The sequence below is a fragment of the Anomaloglossus baeobatrachus genome, chromosome 12 (genome assembly GCF_048569485.1).
Source record: "Anomaloglossus baeobatrachus isolate aAnoBae1 chromosome 12, aAnoBae1.hap1, whole genome shotgun sequence".
NCBI lineage: Eukaryota > Metazoa > Chordata > Amphibia > Anura > Aromobatidae > Anomaloglossus > Anomaloglossus baeobatrachus.
The window spans coordinates 26,996,439-27,019,171 of record NC_134364.1 but is presented as its reverse complement, the minus strand read 5'-3'; the positions used below and the strand labels follow the sequence as shown (position 1 = coordinate 27,019,171).

Here is a 22,733-nt window from a genome sequence, read left to right as displayed (position 1 = left end):
CCTTTTTCTTTTGCTGTTAATGTGTCATAGGGCACCAACAATGGATGACTGCCAGCACCTGCAGAAAAGTTTTGTTAGCACGCAATTGTTCATGACAGTTTTTTGCCACATATTGACAAACTAGCTAGTGTAATGTGCAGGAATCATTTTACAAGTATGCAAACACAAGACAAGTTTATGTCTATATCACATACCTTTAGATTCCAGCTCCATCTTCTTCTTTTTAGCCCAGATGTTATGATAGTTTTCTGCCATCACTTCAACCATTCCCTGTATAAAATCATATAGAATAAAGAAAAAAAAATGATGTTTTATTTTTTGTTTTACCTGATTTGGCTTTGCCAAATTCTGACTTTAGGATATATTGGTAAATTTAACTGATATGGCTTCACTCCGGGATTCGAACCGGGGATCGGTTGTTGGTCGGTTTCCTCTTGGTTGGACCACAGCATGTTTTGTGTTAGTCCAACTGCTGAAAAATCTCTTCTTTCTTTCTTATTTTCTGCCTTTCTCTTTCCCTTCTATTCAGGTGTGTGCTTTTGGCGATCTCACTTGGTTTGCCCAATCACATTTTGGGAGGGACTATTTATATTCATTACTCACATGCCTTAGTGCTGGTTATAGTTTTTGATGGCTGGTTGTCTAGAGTCCCAGCTCCATAGTTAATGGTTTCTTACTGAGACATTACTATTGTTATTCCCTCCAGTTTGTTTGTGTGACTCCCTTCCCACTTATATCAATTTTGTTTCATTTTGTTTTTGTTTCATGGGTGGCTCAGTGGTTAGCACTGCAGTCTTGCAGCGCTGAGGTCCTGGGTTCAATTCCCACCAAGGACACCATCTGCAAGGAGTTTCTATGTTCTCCTCGTGTTTGCGTGGGTTTCCTCCGGGTACGCTGGTTTCCTCCCACACTCCGAAGACATACAGATAGGGAATTTAGATTGTGAGCCCCAATGGGGACAGTGTTGCCAATGTATGTAAAGCGCTATGGAATTAATAGTGCTATATAAATTAATAAATTATTATTATTATTATTATTTAGGTTTGGGAGTGTTTCACATATTGTCTTATTCTTTTGGGTTTCTTGTATTCCATCTTTCCTGTATGACTATATTTGCACGTTCCTAGCCCTATGTCTTACTCTCTCTGCCTGTGTGTACTTCATTTATGTTTATTGTTGTTTTATGTTACACTTGGTTTATAGCTTGGGGTGCAGTTAAGGACACTAAATGTCAGCTAGTGGGACCGCCATTAAAGGGAACCAATCATCAGGATTTTCATACATAAGCTAAAGCCAGTGCTATACTGGCACTATAAGGCAGATTATCTACATACCATTAGTGGTCAGCTCGGATGTTTAGGCTTTCAAATCTAACAAAGTTAAGTTTAAGCTCCTTGAGTGGCAGCTGCAACAGAGCAGGTAATCTCTGGATGGGTATTCATATGGATTCCCACCCCCCCTGTTGTTCCTGTCTTGGTTCTCTATGCCAATTTTACTATTCACTAATTTCTTCACTAAGATGGCGTCGGAGTTGGTGCCTGCGCATAGCGCTTATTTGCGGCGTCATCTTTGTGAAGATCGTGTTACCCCCGGCTATTCTATTCTTGCGGCTGAGAGAGCGGTGCATGTGCCCTCGCATCTTTTGCTCTCGTTGTGACCACGGGAGCTTGCGTGGTCACAACAGAAGTGGAGAACAGCTGATCGGAGGACGCAACTAGCTGCAGAAGAGGACACTGTGCCAGCACAGCAGCCTGCCGGGACACCGTGCCAGCACAGCGGCACTGACGTCACTGGGTTAGGTGAGTCCATTGTGAACTTACCTCACCTGACCCCGTGCCGTGCGTTCCGGTGCTGATGTCGCTGGCACGCTGCTGTCACCTTGTTCCTTCGGTCTGTCGCGTCCTCCGATCAGCTGGTACAGGGGGCGGGTTCCACTTCTGTTGTGACCGCGCGCGCTCTTGCGGTCACAAGAGCAGAAAAACCGAGGGTGCATGCACCGCCCTCTCAGCCGCAAGAATAGAATAGCAGGGGGTAACACGATCTTCACAAAGAAGGCGCCGTGATTTGAAGCATGCTGTCACACAGGTTGGGGACGCTGTCTCATTGCAAAGAATCAGAGACCCAGGGACTGCCGGTGGGCAGGGGAAACAGTAGATATGCATGAAGGATAAGGATTAAGGAGCCACTCCAGAAGTTGAGTGAGCGGCCCCGGAAGCAGTGTACAGCCACGTGGAGTCCGGTAAGTTTGAAGTGCTTGCTTTATTCTTATTTTATTTCTTTTTTTCTTTAGTTTGTATTTTTTTTTTCTATTACCCGGGTGGCTGGATCCAGATCGTTACCCGGGGATCCCTGAGAACTCTGGGCTCGGGGTCGGTGCCCAGGTTCTTTTAAACCTACGCGGATCTACACTTTTACAGTCTGGGTTTGTGCATCACTAATAATTTATGATCCTAAGTGCATTCAGTATGACAGAACGTTCCTCAGACAACCGATAATAACCTGATTGATGGCTTCCAAGGCATGCATAGGCATTTATTTCTGCACAAGTCACTTACATATGTTACTGGATAAATCGAGATGTTTTGAATATTTTGTTTCCATTATTTCAATATCATTAAATGGAACTAGTCAGTTGACTCATGCTGCCAAAAGCACAAGCAGCATGAATCAGTACATGGCTGCACGATTGCATCCGTGTATGTGTTTTTCTGAAACACTTATGCGGGCTTTAAATGAGACGAGCTATCGTGCGATATGTCGTTGGGGTCACGGTTTTCGTGACGCACATCCGGCATAGCTCACGACGTCGTCTCGTGTGACACCTCCGATCGACGCAGTATCGCTCACAAATCATGAGTCGTGTACTCGTCGTTAACTTTCATAATATCGTTTATTTTCATGGGTGCAGGTTGTTCATCGTTTCCATGGCATCACACGTCGCTCCGTGTGACACCACGAGAACGATGAACACAGCGTACCTGCGTCCCACGGCACCCGCCGGCGTAATGGAAGGAAGGAGGTGGGCGGGATGTTCTCATCCCGCTTATCTCCGCCCCTCCGCTTCTATTGGCCGGCTGCCGTGTGACGTCGCTGTGACGCCGAACGTCCCTCCCACTTCAGGAAGTGGACGTTTGTCGCCCACAGCGAGGTCGTCCGGAAGGTAAGTGCGTGTGACGGGGGTTAAATGAGTTTGTGCGCCACGGGCAGCGATTTGCCCGTGACGCAAAAACGACGGGGGCGGGTACGATCGCTCATGCTATCGCACAATAGATTGACTCATGTAAAGCAGGCTTTAGAGAAAATCTAGTCTGAAGTCCCAGCTGGGGACCATAGCAATTTAGTATTGTGCCTCCCCTGTACAAGATGGATTCTCCCCACACTGCTTTAGCGGACTGACAGGTCTCTCCCGATGTATATCTGAAAGAGACCTGCGGATATAATACACTAAGAAAAAGTAGCAATTTGCAGTTAGGGCTCAAACTGATCACATAAAATGTAGAAATTGACATCTTATTAAACGGGAAGCTTTAAGTGCGCCAAGTACAGGGCTTGCTACCTCTGTAAGTCCCATATAGCCTGAATAGAGTTACAGTGTGCATGCTCAACTGCTGATGAACTCATTTGGGGACCTGGGACCCCAATTCTTATGATTACAGGTGAACCAGCAGTCAGATCCTCAGTGACCAGCAACTTCTTATTTACAGTATCCTACAAGTCATCGATATATGATAAAACGTATGTTTTTTTACATCTGACCAGAAATCTGGTCTAAGGCTAAGTTCACATTTCCGCTAAAATGTATCAATCACAATCCGCTGCTCTTGTAAACAACGGAATCCGTTTAGCGGATTCCGTTGCTCCCATAGACTTGTGTGAGCAGCGGATTGTGACTGATGATGCTGCGTTGCACCCTCCGCCCGACTGATCAGTCGTGGAACGACTGACCGCCGGGCGGGAGGAACGCAGCATGTAACGTTTTTTGAGCAGTGCGATCCGTCGGATTTCGCTGCGCATGCTCTCTGGCTCCCTGCACACGTCACTAGCTTTGGTTGGTTACCCGATATTTACCCTGGTTACGGTGCAAGGAGCCAGCGCTAAGCGGTGTAGGCCCATAACCAAGGTAAATATCGGGTAACCAAGGTAAACATCGGGTGCTTTGCTACCCGATATTTAGTCTGGTTACGTGTGCAGGGAGGCCGACACTTCCCCGCTCGGCCCCGCCCCCTCCCGCACTCCGCACATGTGTGTACACACACTCACTCACTCACACATACACTCACCTGTCCCCAGCCATGCAGACCGCAGCACTGCCACGGACATCCTCAGCGCCTGGCCCCGCCCCCCGCTCGGCTCCGCCCCCTCCCGCATTCAGCATGTGTATACACACACACACACACACACACACACACACTCACCTGTCCTGCAGTCCCTGCGGCACTGACGTCCTCAGTGCCACGACCCCGCTCGGCCCCCCCCCCCACCCGAACTCCGCCCCCCGCACAAAAACGGAATCCGACAAAGAATTCTGTTCTTTGTCATCCGTTGTACAGCGTTGAACAGCGTATCAGTCACATGCGACGTATGTGACTGATACAAAACAACGGAAATGTGAACTTAGCCTTATTAGGTCAACAACTAAACAATACAAGGTTCCAGGTAAAAACAAAAGTGTTTTATACATAACAAACACAATTATATATGAAGACAAGTACTAACCTGGAGCTCTCTGGAAAGGACAACATTGCTCAGATCAATTGGGGTGGGACTGTAACCGTTCCCCTGAAAAGATATTGATGGAGTATTAGTTAATAATAGCTACATAACTTATCGGCAATTTGATGTGTATATATATTTATATACTGTGCAAAACCGTAAATATCATATTAAAACCTCCAAAACAATAAACCACTTTGTAACCAAGCCCCATTTATTCACATCTGACACATGGGAATGTTTCTAAAAATCAAAGTGATTATTATTATTATTATTTATTTATAGAGCACCATTAATTCCATGATTATGAAATATTTTTTTTTATTACACATTATACTTCATGTTAGTGAATGTTCTGTTTTTTTCTGAAAATATCTGAAATATGATGACAATTTTTTAAGAACTTATTCACTTTTGAAATTACTTTTAGGGGCCTATACCTGATATGATCAATGGTATGCCAACAATAGTCGACAATACCATGGCAGCAGTTCGGTACTGGGATGTCCGTTCTGACCGAACTGTGATTGCTGCAGCCAATCTACAGCTGCTGATCGGCTGCAGTGCTTCCATGATATAAACAATATCACCTGACCACCGAGCACGCAGGGCTCAGAGAGAAGTCGGCTCTAGTCTGGGAGGTAAGTATGCTTTTTTTATATTTTGATCACATTGGGAATATTCATAAGGCTTTGTTGACAACCCATTCGATCCCAAAGGAAATGTTACTGTCATCAAAGTGCAATGTCTCTGTGCCAGTGATGCACAAAGTTGGAGAGAATCAATTAATTGCCATGAATTATTCAGCTGCGACTTCAAAGTCACACAACAGTTTTACAGCTGAAGACATTGCCACGCTCATTGTTGAAGAGAACCTGTCATCACGATTTAGCATGTCAAAGTAAAAGCATGGCCATGATGGCGCTGTTATACAGATTAGACAGATACTTTTACTGAAGAAATCCGCATTCTGGTTGTTCTTTAATCCACATTTGAAGTTTAGGTGTAATAAGCTTTCGATGTATTGGGGGTCGCACTGTGTGTAGGGTCTTCGGCTCTGCCCCGACCCCTCTGCTGCCTCTAGTGTCTGTATGTGTCTCTTTTTTTAAAGTTCGTGCCAACGCTGTTCTTGATGCGGGTGCTGCTTGCATAGATTCTTCTCCCTGTTTTTTTCCGTAACATTGCGTCGGTGGCGGCGCATGCAAAGATTGAGATATTGGCTCATCAATACGCTGAGATCTGAATCTGCGCATGCGCCACAAATGACACCATTTTACTGAAGACTACTGGGAGAAGAACTGGAGCAAGAGTTGCCCATGAACTTTAAAAGAGGAAACACACATACAGATGTCAGAGGAAGGCGGAGGGGCCGGAACAGAGCCCAGGACCCTACCAACAGTCCCTCCCCGCTTCAGCAGAAGCTTATTACACCCAAACTTCAAATGTGGATTAAAGAACAAGCAGGATGCGGATTTCTTCACTAAAGATATGTATTGAATCTGTATAACATGGACATGCCTTTACTTTAACATGCCATATTGTACTGAATAATTCTCTTTAATGTAAATTATCTGCGCAACTACATGATATGCCATGCTTACACAATATAAACATGACCTCACCCCCGCTGTACTTCAGAACACCAGTGACTGTCTGTCCACAGTTTTCAACATCATGTCTATTTTCTATCAGAAACTTAACCTCTCCAAAACTGAACTTCTACTAACCTCCCCAAACCCGACATCTCCCTCCCGTGTGCGGCACGCCGATAACTCCTAGGCAGCAGGCTCGCTGTCTGGGTGTTATGCTTGACACCAATTTTTTCTCCACCTTCTATATACAATCTCTCGCCCTCTCTTGTCTCCTGCATCTGAAAAGCATCTCTAGAATGCGCCCTTTTCTCACCATGGAAACAACAAAAACCCTCACTGTGGCCCTGATCTATTCCCGCCCTGACTTCTGTAACTCTCTATAAATTGGCCTCCCCTCAGTAGACTTTCTCCTCTGCAGTCCATCCTTAATGCAGCAGCCAGGGTCATGTTACGTCACCACTGGAGTCCACTCCATCGACTTCTGCTCCAATCGCCAGGCGACGTCGTGTTCCTACCGTGGATAGTGCTGGTGATGACAGAGGAGTCGATGCCAGCGGCGCCGGTGGGCGCAGGCTCCGCTCATCCACTGCTCTGGGTTTCCTGGGGATCTGCAGTGCCACTGGCTGACTGTAGGTGGCGGGTGTCTTCCAGCTGAAGTACCATCATTCAGCTACAGCCAATGGGAAGACACCACACCCTTCTTAATTCCCCTCCTGTCTGCTGACCTCTGCCAGAGATAGTTCTGAAACTTCTGGCTCCTGTTCCGTCCTGTGATTTCGTGTGCTGATTACCGCTTGTTTGTTTCCTGACTACCCTCCTGCCTGCTGTTTTTCTACCTTGCTGCCCGATCCGGTTTTGACCTCTGCTTGTTTCTGATACGTCCTTGCCTGCCGATTCTGTCCCTGTTCCGCAATTCCTGGTTTGACCCTGCCTGACGACTACTCTCTCAGACTGCAGCCTTCCACAGGTAGTGATCTCCAGGGCCCTGTGTAATTCCAAATCCCTGTATAGGGGTTAAAGGGTTTCAGGGTTCTGGGGGTCCTGCTTGGTGAGTGGCTTCCCTCTAGCCTGTCCATTACAGCCTGTCTGAGTCTGTGGATCCAGGCAGGCGTTACAGGTCAACTATCTGGCTAATTGTTACTCAGATGCTTCCACTCTGTTCGAGTCATTGCACTGGCTACCCATACATTATAGGATTCAATTTAAATTACTTGTTCTCACCCACAAAGCTCTCCACAGTGTGGCACCCCCCTACATTTCCACCCTCCTCTCTGTCTATCACCCTAACTGTTCTTTATGCTCTGCAAACGACTTTCGACTAACATCCACACTAATCTGGACCTCCCACTCCCCACTCGGCTCCAAGACGTCTCCCGAGTTGCACCAATCCTCTGGAATGCTCTACCCCAAGAAACTAAAGGCTACTTTACACGCTGCGATATCGGTCCCAATATCGCTAGCGTGGGTACCCACCCCCATCTGTTGTGCGACACGGGCAAATCGCTGCCCGTGCCGCACAACATCGCCCAGACCTGTCACACATACTTACCTGCCCGGCGACGTCGCTGTGACCGGCGAACCGCCTCCTTTCTAAGGGGGCGGTCCGTGCGGCGTCACATCGACGTCACTGAGCGGCCGCCCAATAGAAGTGGAGGGGCGGAGATGAGTGGCCGGAACATCCCGCCCACCTCCTTCCTTCCTCATAGCGGCCGGGACGCAGGTAAGGAGAGGTTCCTCGTTCCTGCGGCGTCACACATAGCGATGTGTGCTGCCGCAGGAGCGACGAACTACATCGTTACTGCTGCAGTAACGATAATCGAGAATGGACCCCCATGTCACCGATGAGCGATTTTGCACGTTTTTGCAACGATGCAAAATCGCTCATCGGTGTCACACGCAGCAACATCGCTAATGCGGCCGGATGTGCGTCACAAATTCCGTGACCCCAACGACTCCGCATTAGCGATGTCGCAGCGTGTAAAGCCCCCTTAAGACAAACCACAAGTTACACAGCTTTAGATGCTCACTACAAACACATCTTTTTAGGGTAGCCTATCACCCTTTCTAATCAAAGTCAATTCATATAGAGCCCCTCCACTATTTCTCACTCTCCATCAAACTCCACCAAACCCCAAAGCAACACAAAGATTGACTGGTGACTAGCTCATACAGCCTTTATCTATTCCACATTTCGTCAAGATGGCTGGACCGTCGTTGTAAATAAGCACCTGTACCTTGTCATCCCCACCTCACTCCATTGTAGATTGTAAGCCTTTAAGAGCAGGGTTGTCATTATTTTTGCTCTAATTATTGTAATTTGTATAACTGTTACTTGTTTCTATATGAACCTCTGAATTGTAAAGCGCTGCGGAATATGTTGGTGCTAGAGAAATAAAGATTATTTTAATATCACAATGTAATAACTAGCGTTATAGCAGGTTAAAATGTTTCATCCAAAAATCCATGGTTGGTGCAAATCAGGCACCTGTGTACAGTCACAGTGTACAGTGATGTTTGGAATAGTAGATGCCCCATGGCCCTGGGTTGTGTACAGTTGTATCATCACTTACAGAAAAATCACATCAATGTTTGTACATAGAGTAGCTGGGGCACTTTAATGTGGGAAGCTCCAATAGTGACCGTGTACGAAGTAAAAGCAAATTTACCTGGTTAGTCTGAGATATGCTACGCATCTTTTCATTTTCCCGATGCAGTGCTAGAGCCTCTCCTTCTTTAGTCCTTTCTACGCTCCAGCCCATTGCCAGCATAGTTTTCACAGATTCCCTTACTGGCCAGCGATAGATTTCTTTTTCCTATTTTCGATTAAAATAATATAATTACAATTGATAAAGTACAGATCAAACTGCAGAGACATCAGAAAGCAAAACCGTATAAATCTGAAAATAAGGAGCGCTGATAGTGTAATACCAACAGATCAGTGAGGTAGATCAGGAAATGTACCTGAAATGGTTGTGACAGTCACAACCACTAATACGCATGAGATAACGGCGTCTGCTGCAGCCCCACGTGGATGTGCATACAAAATGGAGTGGAGAAGGGGTTAATGCCACACATCAGCCAAAATGAAGATGTAAAACGTTGATGATGATAACTCTTTCTTTTATTCCATAGGTCTACGCGTTTCGAGGTGAAAACCTCTTCCTCAGGACCAGAACATCAACATAAAGCATCAATTCAATCATTGCTTTATGTTGATGTTCTGGTCCTGAAGAAGAGGTTTTCACCTCGAAACTCGTAGACCTATGGAATAAAAGAAAGAGTTATCATCATCAACGTTTTACATCTTCATTTTGGCTGATGCGCGGCATTAACCCCTTCTCCACTCCATTTTGTATGCACATCGGAAAGCAAAACGTCACAGATGAAAGTCAGGAGGGAGTCATAACATGTAGGAACAACATGTCCAATATGAAGCTGGCTACTGACATTGGATAACTCATCCATCCCTTCATTTTCATGTACTGTACGTGCAGTTCTGGTCATTTATTTTCTGTAAACTAAAGTGAAGGTTGCTACAGTTTGCAGTATAACAATTTTTGCAACCTACAATTATCTAGCTTGTAAACACTGTACTGAAGCTGGGCAGAATTAGTAGACAACAGTGAGCTCCAGCGATCCCAGCCAGCTTCAAAGCAGTGCTTATAAGCTCAATAGAGCAGAGCTTGTAAGCACTGTGTTTGGTTGTCCACTGCTGCTAGATAGCAGCGGTCATTGGTTTCCTAGGCAATGAGCTGTAAACAAAAGAAAACTGTTTATATCTCACGAACATCTACAAATTGTAAAAAACAGTATATTGCAAAGTGCTTGTTTATACAAACGCTATCCACGAATATTGGTCTCCCAATATCGGATAGATCCTTTAGGAGTGGATTATAGAGGAGAAGGCGTAGATCGTGTGAGCTATTATGTCTCTGTCTCACTCTGCTAACTCCCTGCTCGCTCTACTCGACGCCTCCTCACAGCCGTCCGTGATCGCTCCTGCCAATGACTTTGCGGCTTCCAGTCTACAAAGCAGCTCTTTCTCTTTAGCGCTGCTCTATTGACAGGGTTTACTGCTGATGTCATGCTGATTGACACCCTGCTCCTCGCAGTTAGGCTATGTTCACAGAAGGGCTTTTTTGGTAAGTTTTTGGTGCGTTTTTTAGCTGCAGATTTGCCTTGGTTTTATGCAAATCTATGCTACTAAAACGCTGCTTTTTACAGTCCTTGCAAAGTCTATGAGATTTCTGAAACCTCATGCACACACACAAACACATCTGTTTTTTTTTCCTGACTATTTTGTCAAATACCTGCGTTTTTGGTCAGGATTTTAAAGAATGAGCATGTCAATTCTTTGCTGCAGATTTGCTGCGTTTTTTCATTGATACAACCCATTTTGTAGAAAAAAGCAGCAAATCTGCACCAAATCTGCAGGAAAAACGCCACTAAAAAACGCATGAATAACGTACCAAAAACGCAAATGACACAAAGGAGATTTCCTGCCACAAGATCTGGTTTTGGTCAGGAAAAAAACTTCCAAAAAAAGCCCTGTGTGAACATAGCCTTAGGCAGCAAGTAGCTGACTGTTAAGGCCCCGTTTCACACTACGATTTATCTGACGATCTCAGTGACACGCCCAGATCGTTGTTACGATTTGCCGAGATCGCTCATAGGTCGTTTTGTAGCGGTCACACGTACCCATCTCACAAACGACGCTACATCGTTCAGCGATGTATTGTTTGACCAATGCGGTCGTGTGGATGTTGTTCGTCGTTGGCAGGTGTCAAACGTAGCAATATGTCTGCTGCGTTCCAAACGACCAACAATATTTTGAAACTGAACAACGTGTCAACGATCAACGATTTTCAACCTATTTGCGATCGTTCAGAGTCGCACGTAGGTGTCACACGCAACGACGTCACCAACGATGATGGAAGTGCGTCACGAAAACCATGACCCCGACGACATATCGTCAGATAAATCGTAGTGTGTAAAGCGGCCTTTAATCTGCGTGGCATTGGCAGTCACACTCCATCAACTGTGCAGAGCAGAAGAGAAGTCAGTGCTCTGTTGATGTGACATCACAGGAAGCTGCAGAATTGCTGGAAGGAGAAGTCTGTGACCACTCTATGCCGGCAAAAATTGTCTCCAGGTAGAACATTGGCATCTATCTGCCTGGTACTTCTTAGGTCCATAGTAAAAGAATAAAACTGTTCTGGATAACCCCTTAAAGTGAATAGGGCTCATCTCCAGTGCATACATACGGACAGAAGTGTTGCTTTTCTTCTACATTTAATATAAATTGCTGAAATAATCACTAGGAAAACCACAAAATCTACTTAAGATGAAAATGGTGATAGAAGCAAATATTTGAACCAATTTTATGTGCCTTAGGATTTCTTATTCTATAATATAATTAGTATTAAAGTCATACCATTGTCTTGACTGATGAGGCTCTGGTTCCATGGTCTAATAAACATACATATGACAAAAGGTAGCAAAACGTTATGCTTAGATTATTTAGTGAGGAGCTGAAGTTTGCTCCAAGATTAAAATAAATAATAATACTATAGAGTATGTTCTCACATTTAGAGAGCATTCTTGCATTTTATCCCCGGTTCATCCTTGCCCGGGCTGATTGCTTTACCAGTCTATCAGTATTCATACCTCCCATGCTAATCTCTAGCGCTTCTCAAATGGCCTTTACTTCCGACGTTTCCCTATTAATCTTGGAATTACCAAGAACAATTCCCTCCCTTCGCGAGCCCTTGTCTATGCAGCATTACTCACACAGCAGAAACGAGGATGAAATTAATTAGATCTAACTTTCTTTAGACTAGCAGTCAATCAAAGTAGACAAGGATTTGGAGAAGAATTCCTTTGTCAGGCGGTATTTCCCGAGACGAGGCAGGTCTCCGGCAAGCTTATCTACCTGATTAATCTGTGCGATGTTTGTATATTTTCCACTCCTAGTCATTTTTACCATTCACTTATAAATCCCTTTTTTTATTTAACAGTCCAGTTGTGCTTAAGGTATCTGAACCGATATAGCAAAACTAATCAAACTGACAAGAGCTAGAAAGATAGATTTGCATTCAATTCCTTTTAGTCGGTAGTTGACTTCTTTCTACCAGAAAAACCCACTAATTCCATAAATGCTTATTTAGTCCGTATCCATTGATAAGATTCTTCTCGATGTTAGGCCGGAGTTACATGCAGGAGAAAAGTGGAAATGTAGTGTAAAACCCTGCCAATCCACAAATATTCACCTCTTTCTTCTTTAACAAAGCTCATTTGTACTGGATAAGTGTCAAACTTCTTCTAGTATTAAAACTTATTGAGTTTCAAAGTATTTAAGAACAAAATTAAAGTATTTCATATAAAATACATAGGTCAATGAGGTTTACTACTAGTCAAGGTATATTAAGGGTGCTTTAAACGCTCTGACATCGCTAGGGATAGCACCCGCCCACGTCGCTGTTTCGTCATGGGTATGATCGCTGCCGTAGCAAACAATATCGCTACGACAGCGTCACACGCACATACCTACTTAGCGACGTCGCTGGAGACACCGAACAATCTCTCCTTTAAGGGGGAGGTGCGTTCGGCGTCACAGCGGCGTCACTAAGCGGCCGCCCAATATCAGAGGAGGGGCGGAGATGAGCAGCCGGAACATGCCGCCCACCTTCTTCCTTCCTCATTGCCGGTGGACGCAGGTAAGGAGATGTTCGTCGTCCCTGCGGTGTCACACATAGCGATGTGTGCTGCCGCAGGAACGACGAACAACCAGCGGCAAGCACCACCAACGATATTAGGATAAGGAGCGACGTGTCAACGATCAACAATTTTTGACATTTTTGCAATCGTTGATCGTCGATCCTTTTAGTCACACACAACGATATCGCTAACGGCGCCGGATGTGCGTCACGAACACGTGACCCCGACAATATATCATTAGCGATATCGTTGTGTGTAAAGTACCCTTTATAGAACTGATATTGAACATACTTAATACCTTACACATTTCAAATTTCAATAAAGTCTTATTTTTCATTTTGTTTTCTCTTACGTGTCAAACACATTTCTATGCTGTGGTCCATTGAGACTGTGCAACGTTTGCCGGTTGGAGGTCAGTAGCCTATATACAAAGGCCAACATGGCTGATATTGGACATATTTAATACCTTACACATTTCAAATTTCAATAAATTCTTAATTTTCTTTTTTTTCTCCTTTTCTCCGATGTGTCAAACTCTTTTCTATGCTATGGTCCAATTAGACTTTGCAACGTTTGCCGGTTGGAGGTCAATAGCCTATTTACAAAGGCCGACCCGGCTTCAGATGCGCACTGATCAGTAATACAGCATTGATTATAAAAGGTTTTCAGGATCTGGGGTTCAGTGACTACTTATTTTTTGCGTCTTTTTGACGTCTGGCGCTTTTAATTATGCAATTTTTTGCCAGATGTGATTTTTTGAGCACCTGTTATTGCATTTTAATGCAATGTAGTGTTGACCAAAAAAACGTAATTCTGTAGATTTGCTTTTTTCTCTCTCGCTAAGCTATGCTAATCAATCAGATTAATTCATTTTACATTTTGATAGATTGGGCATTTCTGAACGAGGCGATACCAAATATGTGATGTTTTATTATTATTTCATTTTCAATGGGCCTTAAGGGGGTAATTTGAACTTTTAGATTGTGGTTTTTTTCATTTTTTTTTTATTGATTTTACTATTTCCTCTAGGGGACTTTATGGCTATACTGTCCAATTGCTTTGCTTGATCAGACCAATACTTCAGCATCGCTCTGAGCAAATATGCTGATCTCCTGTGAGGGACGGCACTCTGCCGGCATTCACACAAAGCAAGTCATGGTAGAGATGGGGGTCATCATCTGACCCCACGCTGTCATGGCAACACACGGCAGCACATTGTTGCCCCGTGATTGGACAGAAGATGGCGGCGGGAAACAGCCAGAGCACATTAGATCGCATCGTCAGAGTTTGACAGTAGAATTTAAGGGGTTAACAGGTGCAAGTAGATCTCTGATCCACCCGCACCTGTTAGCTGCAAGTCTGCTGAACGGATCAGCAGACACGTGCGTTGAATAATGTAACCTTGCCAGATTAGCTCATATTAAAGGGGCAGACACGGTCAAGGACATACAGGTAATTATAAATAAAGCTTTTCCGGGAGAATGAAAAACTACAGCGGAGACACTTAAAGAGGTTTTCCCCAAGAATAAAGTTAATTTTAAAGTTCATTTTAATCAATAGATCTTAATTTAATAATAATTTCCACAATTGGATGTGTTTAAAAAAAATATTCATGTGCTGAGATAATCGTATATATGTGCCTCTGCTATGTACTGTGTAATGGCCGTGTCTGACCGTACAGGGACATGGTCTGAGCATACCCAGCTCCTGGGCAGGGGAGGAAGGACAAGAGTATAAAGACATTACAGTATGGGATCGCAAAATATTCTTTCTGTGAGGTAATATATGTGTTAAAAACAGATAGGGATAACACGGAAAGAGGTCTAATGAGTGTTGGGAAACAACACCCCATCGACTAGTCAAGATCCTAATTAGCTTAGGTTTAGAAGTTGTTTTTTGAAACGTTCATATTAGTAAATAGCATTATACAGGGAGGGTTAGGCAGGGAATTTGGGCAGACGGGTAAGAATGCTGCTGGGTTAGGGGACATAGGGGACCTGACAGGTTCCCTTTGATTCTCTTTATTTGCATAGGAGTGCAGTAAGTGATGCTATTCAGTGATTGACAACCCTGTATTGCCAGTCATATAAAAAAGGCTGTCAATCAAGAAGTATAACTGCCCATTGGATTTCTAAGAATAAAAAGAGCAAGGACTCAAATGACTAAAAAAATGTTAAAGTTATATGGAATATTTTCAATTAAAACCATGTCTTAAAGTGTATTCTTTCTCTGTGTATCGTGTATTGTTGTTCTTGTTTATTTTGTGCCTGTTAAGAGTGCTTTACATGAGACGACGGATGGTGCGATGCATAGTCGGGGTCACTGTTTTCGTGACGCACATCCGGCATCATACACGACGTCGTCTCGTGTGAAACCTCTGAGCGACGCAGAATCGCTCACAAATCGTGAGTCGTGTACTCGTCGCTCAGTTTCATATCATTGTTTATTTTTACTTGTCCTGCTTGGTCATCGTTCCCGTGGCAGCACACGTCGCTCCGTGTGACACCACGGGAGCGATGAACTCTGCTTACCTGCGTCCCGCGGCTATGCGGAAGGAAGGAGGTTGGCGGGATCTTTACGTCCCGCTCATCTCCGCCCTTCTGCTTCTATTGGCTGGCCGATGTGTGACGTCGCTGTGACGCAGAACGTCCCTCCCCATTCAGGAAGTGGATGTTCGCCGCCGACAGCGAGGTCGCTCAGCAGATAAGTACATGTGACAAGGGCTTCACGACTTTGTGTGACACGGGCAGCGATTTGCCCGTGACGCACAAACGACGGGGACGGGTAAGATCGATTGTGAAATCGCACAATCGGTCATCCCTTGTAAAGCAGGCTTTAGGCTGTGTTTTTTTGCTGCAGATTTGGTGCAGTTTATCGTGCAGTTTGATGCCCAATCTGCATCCTTATCCCAGCAAAGTCAATGAGAATTCTGAAGTGCTGTGCACACTTTGCTTCTTTTTAACTTGCAGTTTTGGATGCAGAAAAAAAATCTGCAGCGTGTCAATTGTTGGTGTATTTTTTCATGCTTTCTGCAGCCCTTCCAGCCAATGATTTTATTAAAAAAAAACACATGGCACAAAAATGCACCAAAAAACGCATGTTTTTTAGTGTGTTTTTCTGCCACAAGGTGCGCTTTTTGGTGCAGAACATATCTGCACCCATACCGTTAGGAGTCAGTTCAACACAGAAGCATGTCGCAACTACAATAAATAGTTTCTTATTTTTAGCTTTTCAGTGCATGTGCAATTTCTGCATTTGAAGAAACAATGTTAAAAACAATAGAAGCTGAAAAATCCATTTAACAGGTTGAGTGAAATGCCAGGCTTCATCTGTCTATTAGCAGATACATTTAATTAAGGTACCTTTTCAGATAGTGTCTTGAAGGGTCTCAGTAGAGGATGTGTCTTTGCATTCTCGTCAAGCGTTGCTCCATACTTCCAACCACTATGCAGCTAAGAAAACACCAAGGGACAAAAAAGAGAAGAAGGAAAAGTCAATACTAATGACGTAAAAATCAACAAATGAACATATCTGGTTATCTTGTCAGCCATACAACTAACAGAAAACTAATCAGGAGTCATTCTAGGTTGCAATGGGACCTATAATAGTGCAATGGAAAAAAAATGTGTTACTCCCAGCAGATCCATGACATTTAGAGTTTAGAGTGCTGCACTACCAGCTGTCAGATCCTACCATGATAAAAGTGCAGAAATCACTGCAGATCTGACCCCGCAAATTTCACCCACTGTCATGTGATTTTTCTGTATCCACAAAATAGAGTGGGGGTCAAACTTATTAAAGAAATACAGAAGGAGTAGGGAATCTGTCATAGGAACGAGGACATTCGGATCACAAGTTTCATCGTTAGCGGGAATTTAGCTAATGAAAGAGAACAATATACTGTATGTAGAATAATGAATATATGTATACAGGGCCGCCATCAGGGTATTACAACCGTGACTGGTGTACCGGGCCCGGTGAAGAGGGGGGGGAGCAGGGTAATTACTTAGCTTTGTTAAGCTCCGGGCAGGCCAGGCCCTCTTCTTCACCGGGCCCCAGTCACAGCCGCAACAGAGGAGCCTGACAGTGTTGTTTCAGCCACTGCACACACGGCTAAATTGCAGGCGAAGCCCTTCTAGCTCATCGCATGCAAATTAGCCATGTGGCCGGAAGTGAGGCGAGTGGAGCAGGGAGGCAGCGCGTCATCCTGCAGCCCAGTGTGATGAGGTCATCACTCTGCGCCTCACCACAGTGCTGCAGGGAAAGTGGAGGTGGAGAGGACACGGCATCCGGTGGGGAAGGTAGGCACTCTGTGAGCTGAACGTCACCGTGGGTGGTGGGGGGACCCCTGCCTTGCTTTAGCTCAGGGGTTGGAACTGCCTGTGATGACTTTTTCTGCGGCCCCCGGGCAGATTCCTTGGGGTAGCAGTCCTCGGGTGCTTACGCGTACAAATGTGGTCAGGACTTACTGTGTGGGCGGGTTTAGCTGTGTGCTTGGAGTCCGCCCTCCGGTGTTTTGTGCCCCCTCTCCAGTGCTGTGTACAGCCCCCAAAGTGCTGTGTGCAGGCCTCTCTAGTGCTGTTTATCACCCACAGTGTTGTGTTCCCCCCAATGCTGTGTACAACCCCCAGTGCTGTTTGCCCCCTAGTGATGTCTGTGCTCCGCAATTGCTGACTATGCCACCCAGTGCTGTCCGTGCCCCAATAGTGATGTCTGTGCCCCCTAGTGATGTCTGTGCCCCCCCAGTGATGTCTATGCGCCCCTCACGGGATGTCTGTGCCCCCCTAGTCATGTCTGTGCACCCCCCCAGTGATGCCTGTGCCCCCCCTCCTTCCCCCAGGAATGTCTGTAATGTAATTTTTTGATGGTAATATACTTCTTTTCCTGGAACAACTTCAAGGGTGGCAACACTTTTGGTCGTGTGTGTGTATACATATATATATATATATATTATATATATATATATATATATATATATATATATATATATGTGTCTCTTTGCCCGGCTGTCTCTTTGCCTGGTCTGTCTCTTGAACTGCACATATTTCTAGATTTTATGATGGTTAATGATGTGACAGTAGCTGAAATCGGGTGCCACCTACTGGAAGTAACAATCCTAAAAGTCAAAAGTGACCCTATAACGAGTCTTGTCATATGGCTTAGGATTTATGCCAGATCAGAACCTCAATTTGCAGACATGATGTTTCGGGGTGATTGCCCCTCATCAGTGCAAAGTATGAGATCTGATCTGGCTATATGAGAGGATAAGACAAGGTCTAAAGGGAAACACATTCTGTTTACAGAGACTGACACACCATACCAGCATGCCAGTGGTGAGGCGACTAAGCCCCAATGCTCCTCTGGGAAATATGCAAACTGTCTCTTCGGTGAGTAAGTAGACGAACTCTAGTGCCACCTATTGGAGGTAGCAATTCTTAGTCAAAAGTGACCCTTTAACGAGTCTTGTCTTATAACTTAGGATTTATGCCAGATCAGAACCTCAATTTGCAGACATGGTGTTTCGGGATGGTTGTCCCTCGTCAGTGCAAAGTATGAGATCTGATTTGGCTGCATGACATATAGCATAGATTTCCCTTTAGTAGCTGAAATGGCTCATCATATCCCTTCAGGACACGTTCTGTGAGATCTATGCCTGTAGATTTGGTTGGTGTCGCAGCGCTTTGCTGGGAAGCCAGGTTTGCACCCATGTACTACTCTAGTTCACATCTGATCGCTCTAACATTGGGGTTAAGCGGTGTCTATGAAGCCAGATCTAAGGTCTTTTTTTTTAAAAAACTAGCATTTTATATTCCATTGATTTGAGATAACATACACACGCGCAGGACACACTTTGTACCTTGTCGCAGGCCCATTTATCATGGGAGTGCTCAGCGTTCTTATTGACAATATATTCCAGCTTCTCAGGTAATGTCAAACTGTAAAACAAAAAATAATCTCTTTCGTTGGCCGGAAATGAAAAAGCTGCTTCAGTGTGATTGCTATCTTTTCCTGAACTCAAGATTAGCATAACATCATTTTATTTCATCATGTAATCCTATAAGACATCCAGGGAAACAACAAGCCCGCCTGTTAACCCCTTCAGGAGGCCCTGCTGGGGGAATATACATTATTCATGATGTTTAATCTATATAAATTCAACATTCAGTGCTAATTGTTTTCTTAACATATATATATTTCTGATACAGAACTGCAAATATCTTAAACCGCTGCTCGAGGCAGTTTAGGAGATTATTGCGCACAGTTTATACATCAAGGAGCTTACCCACAACTGATGGCCTACCCTTACGAAAAGGTCATCAATATAAGATCTTTGGGGTCCAAAACCCGGCCCCCCGCCGATCAGCTGTTACCGCTCCATCACCAGTGTATAGCCCCTTTCACACATCGTTTTTTTGCCATCAGTCACAATCTGTTTTCTTGACGAATCGGTCGCTGATTGTGGCTAAACCGACGCGACGGATCTGTCTTTCGACGGATCTGACTAGCTGGGGGCTAAATAATAAATGAAGCATGCTCAGTTAAAAAAAAAACGGAATGCGTCGCCGGATTCTGTCATTTGACGGATGATGACGGATCCTGCGCCCATAGATTTCCATTCTACCAAACTACAGATTGCGTCGGGTCTGTCGCTGTCCGTTTTTTCGACGTACACAAAAAACGTTACTGTGGATGTAGTCTCCGTTTGACGGACAAATATTTTTTGATGGATGCACCGAACGACGGATGAAACGTGAGGCCGACCGTCGCTGATAAAAGTCGAGAAAAAAACGGATCCAGCGGCATCTGTCACTGGATCCGTTTTTTTTTTTCAAAATTCTACGCATTGTGACTGATAACAAAAAACTGATGTGTGAAAGCGGTCTATGATGAAAACACAAAAACTCCGTACACTGTTTAGTGGCTGCTGTTAGGTCCTGCAAATAGGAGCAGATCTCATGTATCCAGGACACTAAGGCCGGCGTCACACGTGCCGATATATCGTGCGATCGCACCTGCCCCCGTCGTTTGTGCGTCACGGGCAATTTGTTGCCCGTGGCGCACAAAGTCGTTAACCCCCTGTCACACGTACTTACCTCCCTAACGACGTCGCTGTGGGCGGCGAACATCCTCTTCCTGAAGGGGGAGGGACGTTCGGCGTCACAGCGACGTCACATAGAGGCCGCCCAATAGAAGCAGAGGGGCAGAGATGAGCGGGACGTAACATCCCGCCCACCTCCTTCCTTCCGCATTGCCGGCGGAACGCGGGTAAGCTGCAGTTCGTAGTTCCCGGGGTGTCACATCGTTCCCGATGTGTGCTGCCTCGGGAACGATGAACAACCGGCGCGCAGAAGGAGGAACGATTTTATGATAATGAGCGACGTGTCAACGAGCAACGATAAGGTATTTTTGCTCATTAACAGTCGCTCGTAGCTGTCACACGCTACAATATGTCAAATGATGCCGGATGTGCGTCACTAATGACGTGACCCCGACGACATATCGCCCGATATATCGTAGCGTGTAACGCCGGCATAAGTGTTTATGGAATAGTGACAGAGGCGAGAACGACTGACTGGAGGGGGAGCCGGGTATCGGACCCCCACCTAACCTATATTGATGACTTATTCTGAGGACAATATAAAAGCTATGGACAATGTGTTTAAGCTACATAATAAAATATGATTTAGTACATTTTTCCCCCTCCTCCAATTGCGCCTCAAAGTAGGAAATAAATGTTATCAGCTTTTTCTATGTCTATATGATGTTTATAACCCCCATATTGTACTGACATGGAAGGATACAATATAAAGTGGTTATCCCCTTCTTAAATTAAACAGGGCCTCAGTGAAGATAAAACTCACCTACCAGTCCGGCGCCAATCCAGTTATCTTGACATTGCATCCGGCGAGATATTGTCATGTTGTTACATGAGTGTTGCAGTCAATCAGCAGCCACTAATGGACAGCTTTGCTCATACGTCTCTGTAAGCTCTGCAGCCCATCGGTGGCCGCAGATTGGCTGCAGCGCTTATGCGACAATGTCACGTTAGGGCCTGGAAGACCAAGCGCCAACAAAGCTGGAACAGCACCAGCGCAGTAGGGAAGTATATCATGATTTCATTTTCAGTGGGGTCCTGTTTCATTTAAGAAGGGGTGGTCCCAATTTAGTCAAATTTCAACTACAGGTTAGTGAAAAATAAAAATGTATTTTTTTCCAATTCAAGTTCACAAACGTCCTAAAACCTTTATGCACCTTCTGGGCTCATGCACCTTTAATTACTTAAAGGGGTTTTCCCACAAACAAAGTTAGTTTTAAAATTAATTTTAATCAATAGATCTTGGAATAACAATAATTTCCACAATTGGATGTGTTTAAAAAAAAATGTTCCTGTGCTTAGATAATCTTATATATGTGCCCCTGCTATGTACTGTGTAATGGCCGTGTCTGACCGTACAGAGACATGGTCTGATCATACCACAGCTCCTGGGCTGGAGAGGAAGTAAAAAAAGTATACAGACATTACTGCATGGGATCACAGCTGATTCTTTTTGAGAGTTAAAACATTTCCCTGCTTGTTTTTAAAAAAATGTTTTACCTCAAAAAGAGAATGATTTGTGATCCCCTCCTGGGCCGGGGAGAGCGCAAAAGACTATATAGACATTACAGCACCAGATTACAAATTATTCTTTCTTTGAGGTATCATTTTTTAAAGACAGGCAGGGAAATGTATTACCTCACAGAAAGAATCAGCTGTGATCCCGTGCTGTAATGTCTGTATACACTCTTTTGTGTCCTCCACTGCCCAGGAACCGTGGTATGATCAGACTATGTCCCTGGACGGTAAGACACGGCCATTACACAGTACATAGCAGGGACACATATATACGATTATCTCAGCACAGGAACATTTTTTTTAAACACATCCAATTGTGGAAAATATTATTATTCCAAGATGTATTGATTTAAATTAACGTTGTGGAACAACTCCTTTAATACATGTATCCCCTCCCCAGAGGATAGGTGACAAATGTTTGACTGCTGTGGGAGTGACTGCTGGGACTCTTTCTAATCCCAAGAAAGGAGGTCACCAGGTCCCCTGTGTGAAAGGAGCATTGTGCACGCGAGACCCCCACAAACCTTTTCTTCTATAGGAATGATGAAGAATGCCATTTTCTCAGTCCAGAGCTCTCCAGTCATCTCCTCTCATGAGCTAAAGGTACCGTCACACTAAGCGACGCTCCAGCGATCCCACCAGCAATCTGACCTGGCAGGGATCGCTGGAGCGTCGCTACATGGTCGCTGGTGAGCTGTCAAACAGGCAGATCTGCACAGCAATCAGAGATCAGCCACCAGCGGCTCGTGTAATGACGCTGTGCTTCGTAACCATGGTACACATCGGGTTACTAAGCAAAGCGCTTTGCTTATAGTTACCCGATGTGTACCTTGGCTACGTGTGCAGGGAGCAGGGACCCGGCTTCTAGAAGCTGCGGACGCTGGTAACCAAGGTAAATATCAGGTAACCAAGCAAAGCTATTTGCTTGGTTACCCGATGTGTACCTTGGTTACCAGCGTCCGCAGAAGCCGGCTCCCTGCTCCCTGCACATTCGGATCGTTGCTCTCTCGCTGTCAAACACAGCGATGTGTGTTTCACAACGGGAGAGCAACAGCAAAAAACTGGTCCAGGACATTCAGCAACGACCAGCGACCTCA

General features: G+C 44.9%; 1 protein-coding gene across 9 annotated transcripts in view; it reads right to left on the bottom strand.

The window, feature by feature from the left end:
• The window catches only part of LOC142258359 (ryanodine receptor 3), an 847,167-nt gene that overhangs the window by 299,527 nt on the left and 524,907 nt on the right, over positions 1 to 22,733 (bottom strand). For all 9 annotated transcript variants that reach the window (XM_075330934.1, XM_075330936.1, XM_075330935.1 and 6 more), the window contains 6 exons: positions 18,880 to 18,958; positions 16,385 to 16,474; positions 8,972 to 9,118; positions 4,717 to 4,779; positions 195 to 270; positions 1 to 58 (listed from right to left, as the gene is read on the bottom strand). The exon at positions 1 to 58 is cut by the window's left edge and continues 66 nt beyond it. In XM_075330934.1, the coding sequence (XP_075187049.1) occupies positions 1 to 58; positions 195 to 270; positions 4,717 to 4,779; positions 8,972 to 9,118; positions 16,385 to 16,474; positions 18,880 to 18,958 (513 nt within the window). The remainder of the gene's footprint in view (positions 59 to 194; positions 271 to 4,716; positions 4,780 to 8,971; positions 9,119 to 16,384; positions 16,475 to 18,879; positions 18,959 to 22,733) is intronic.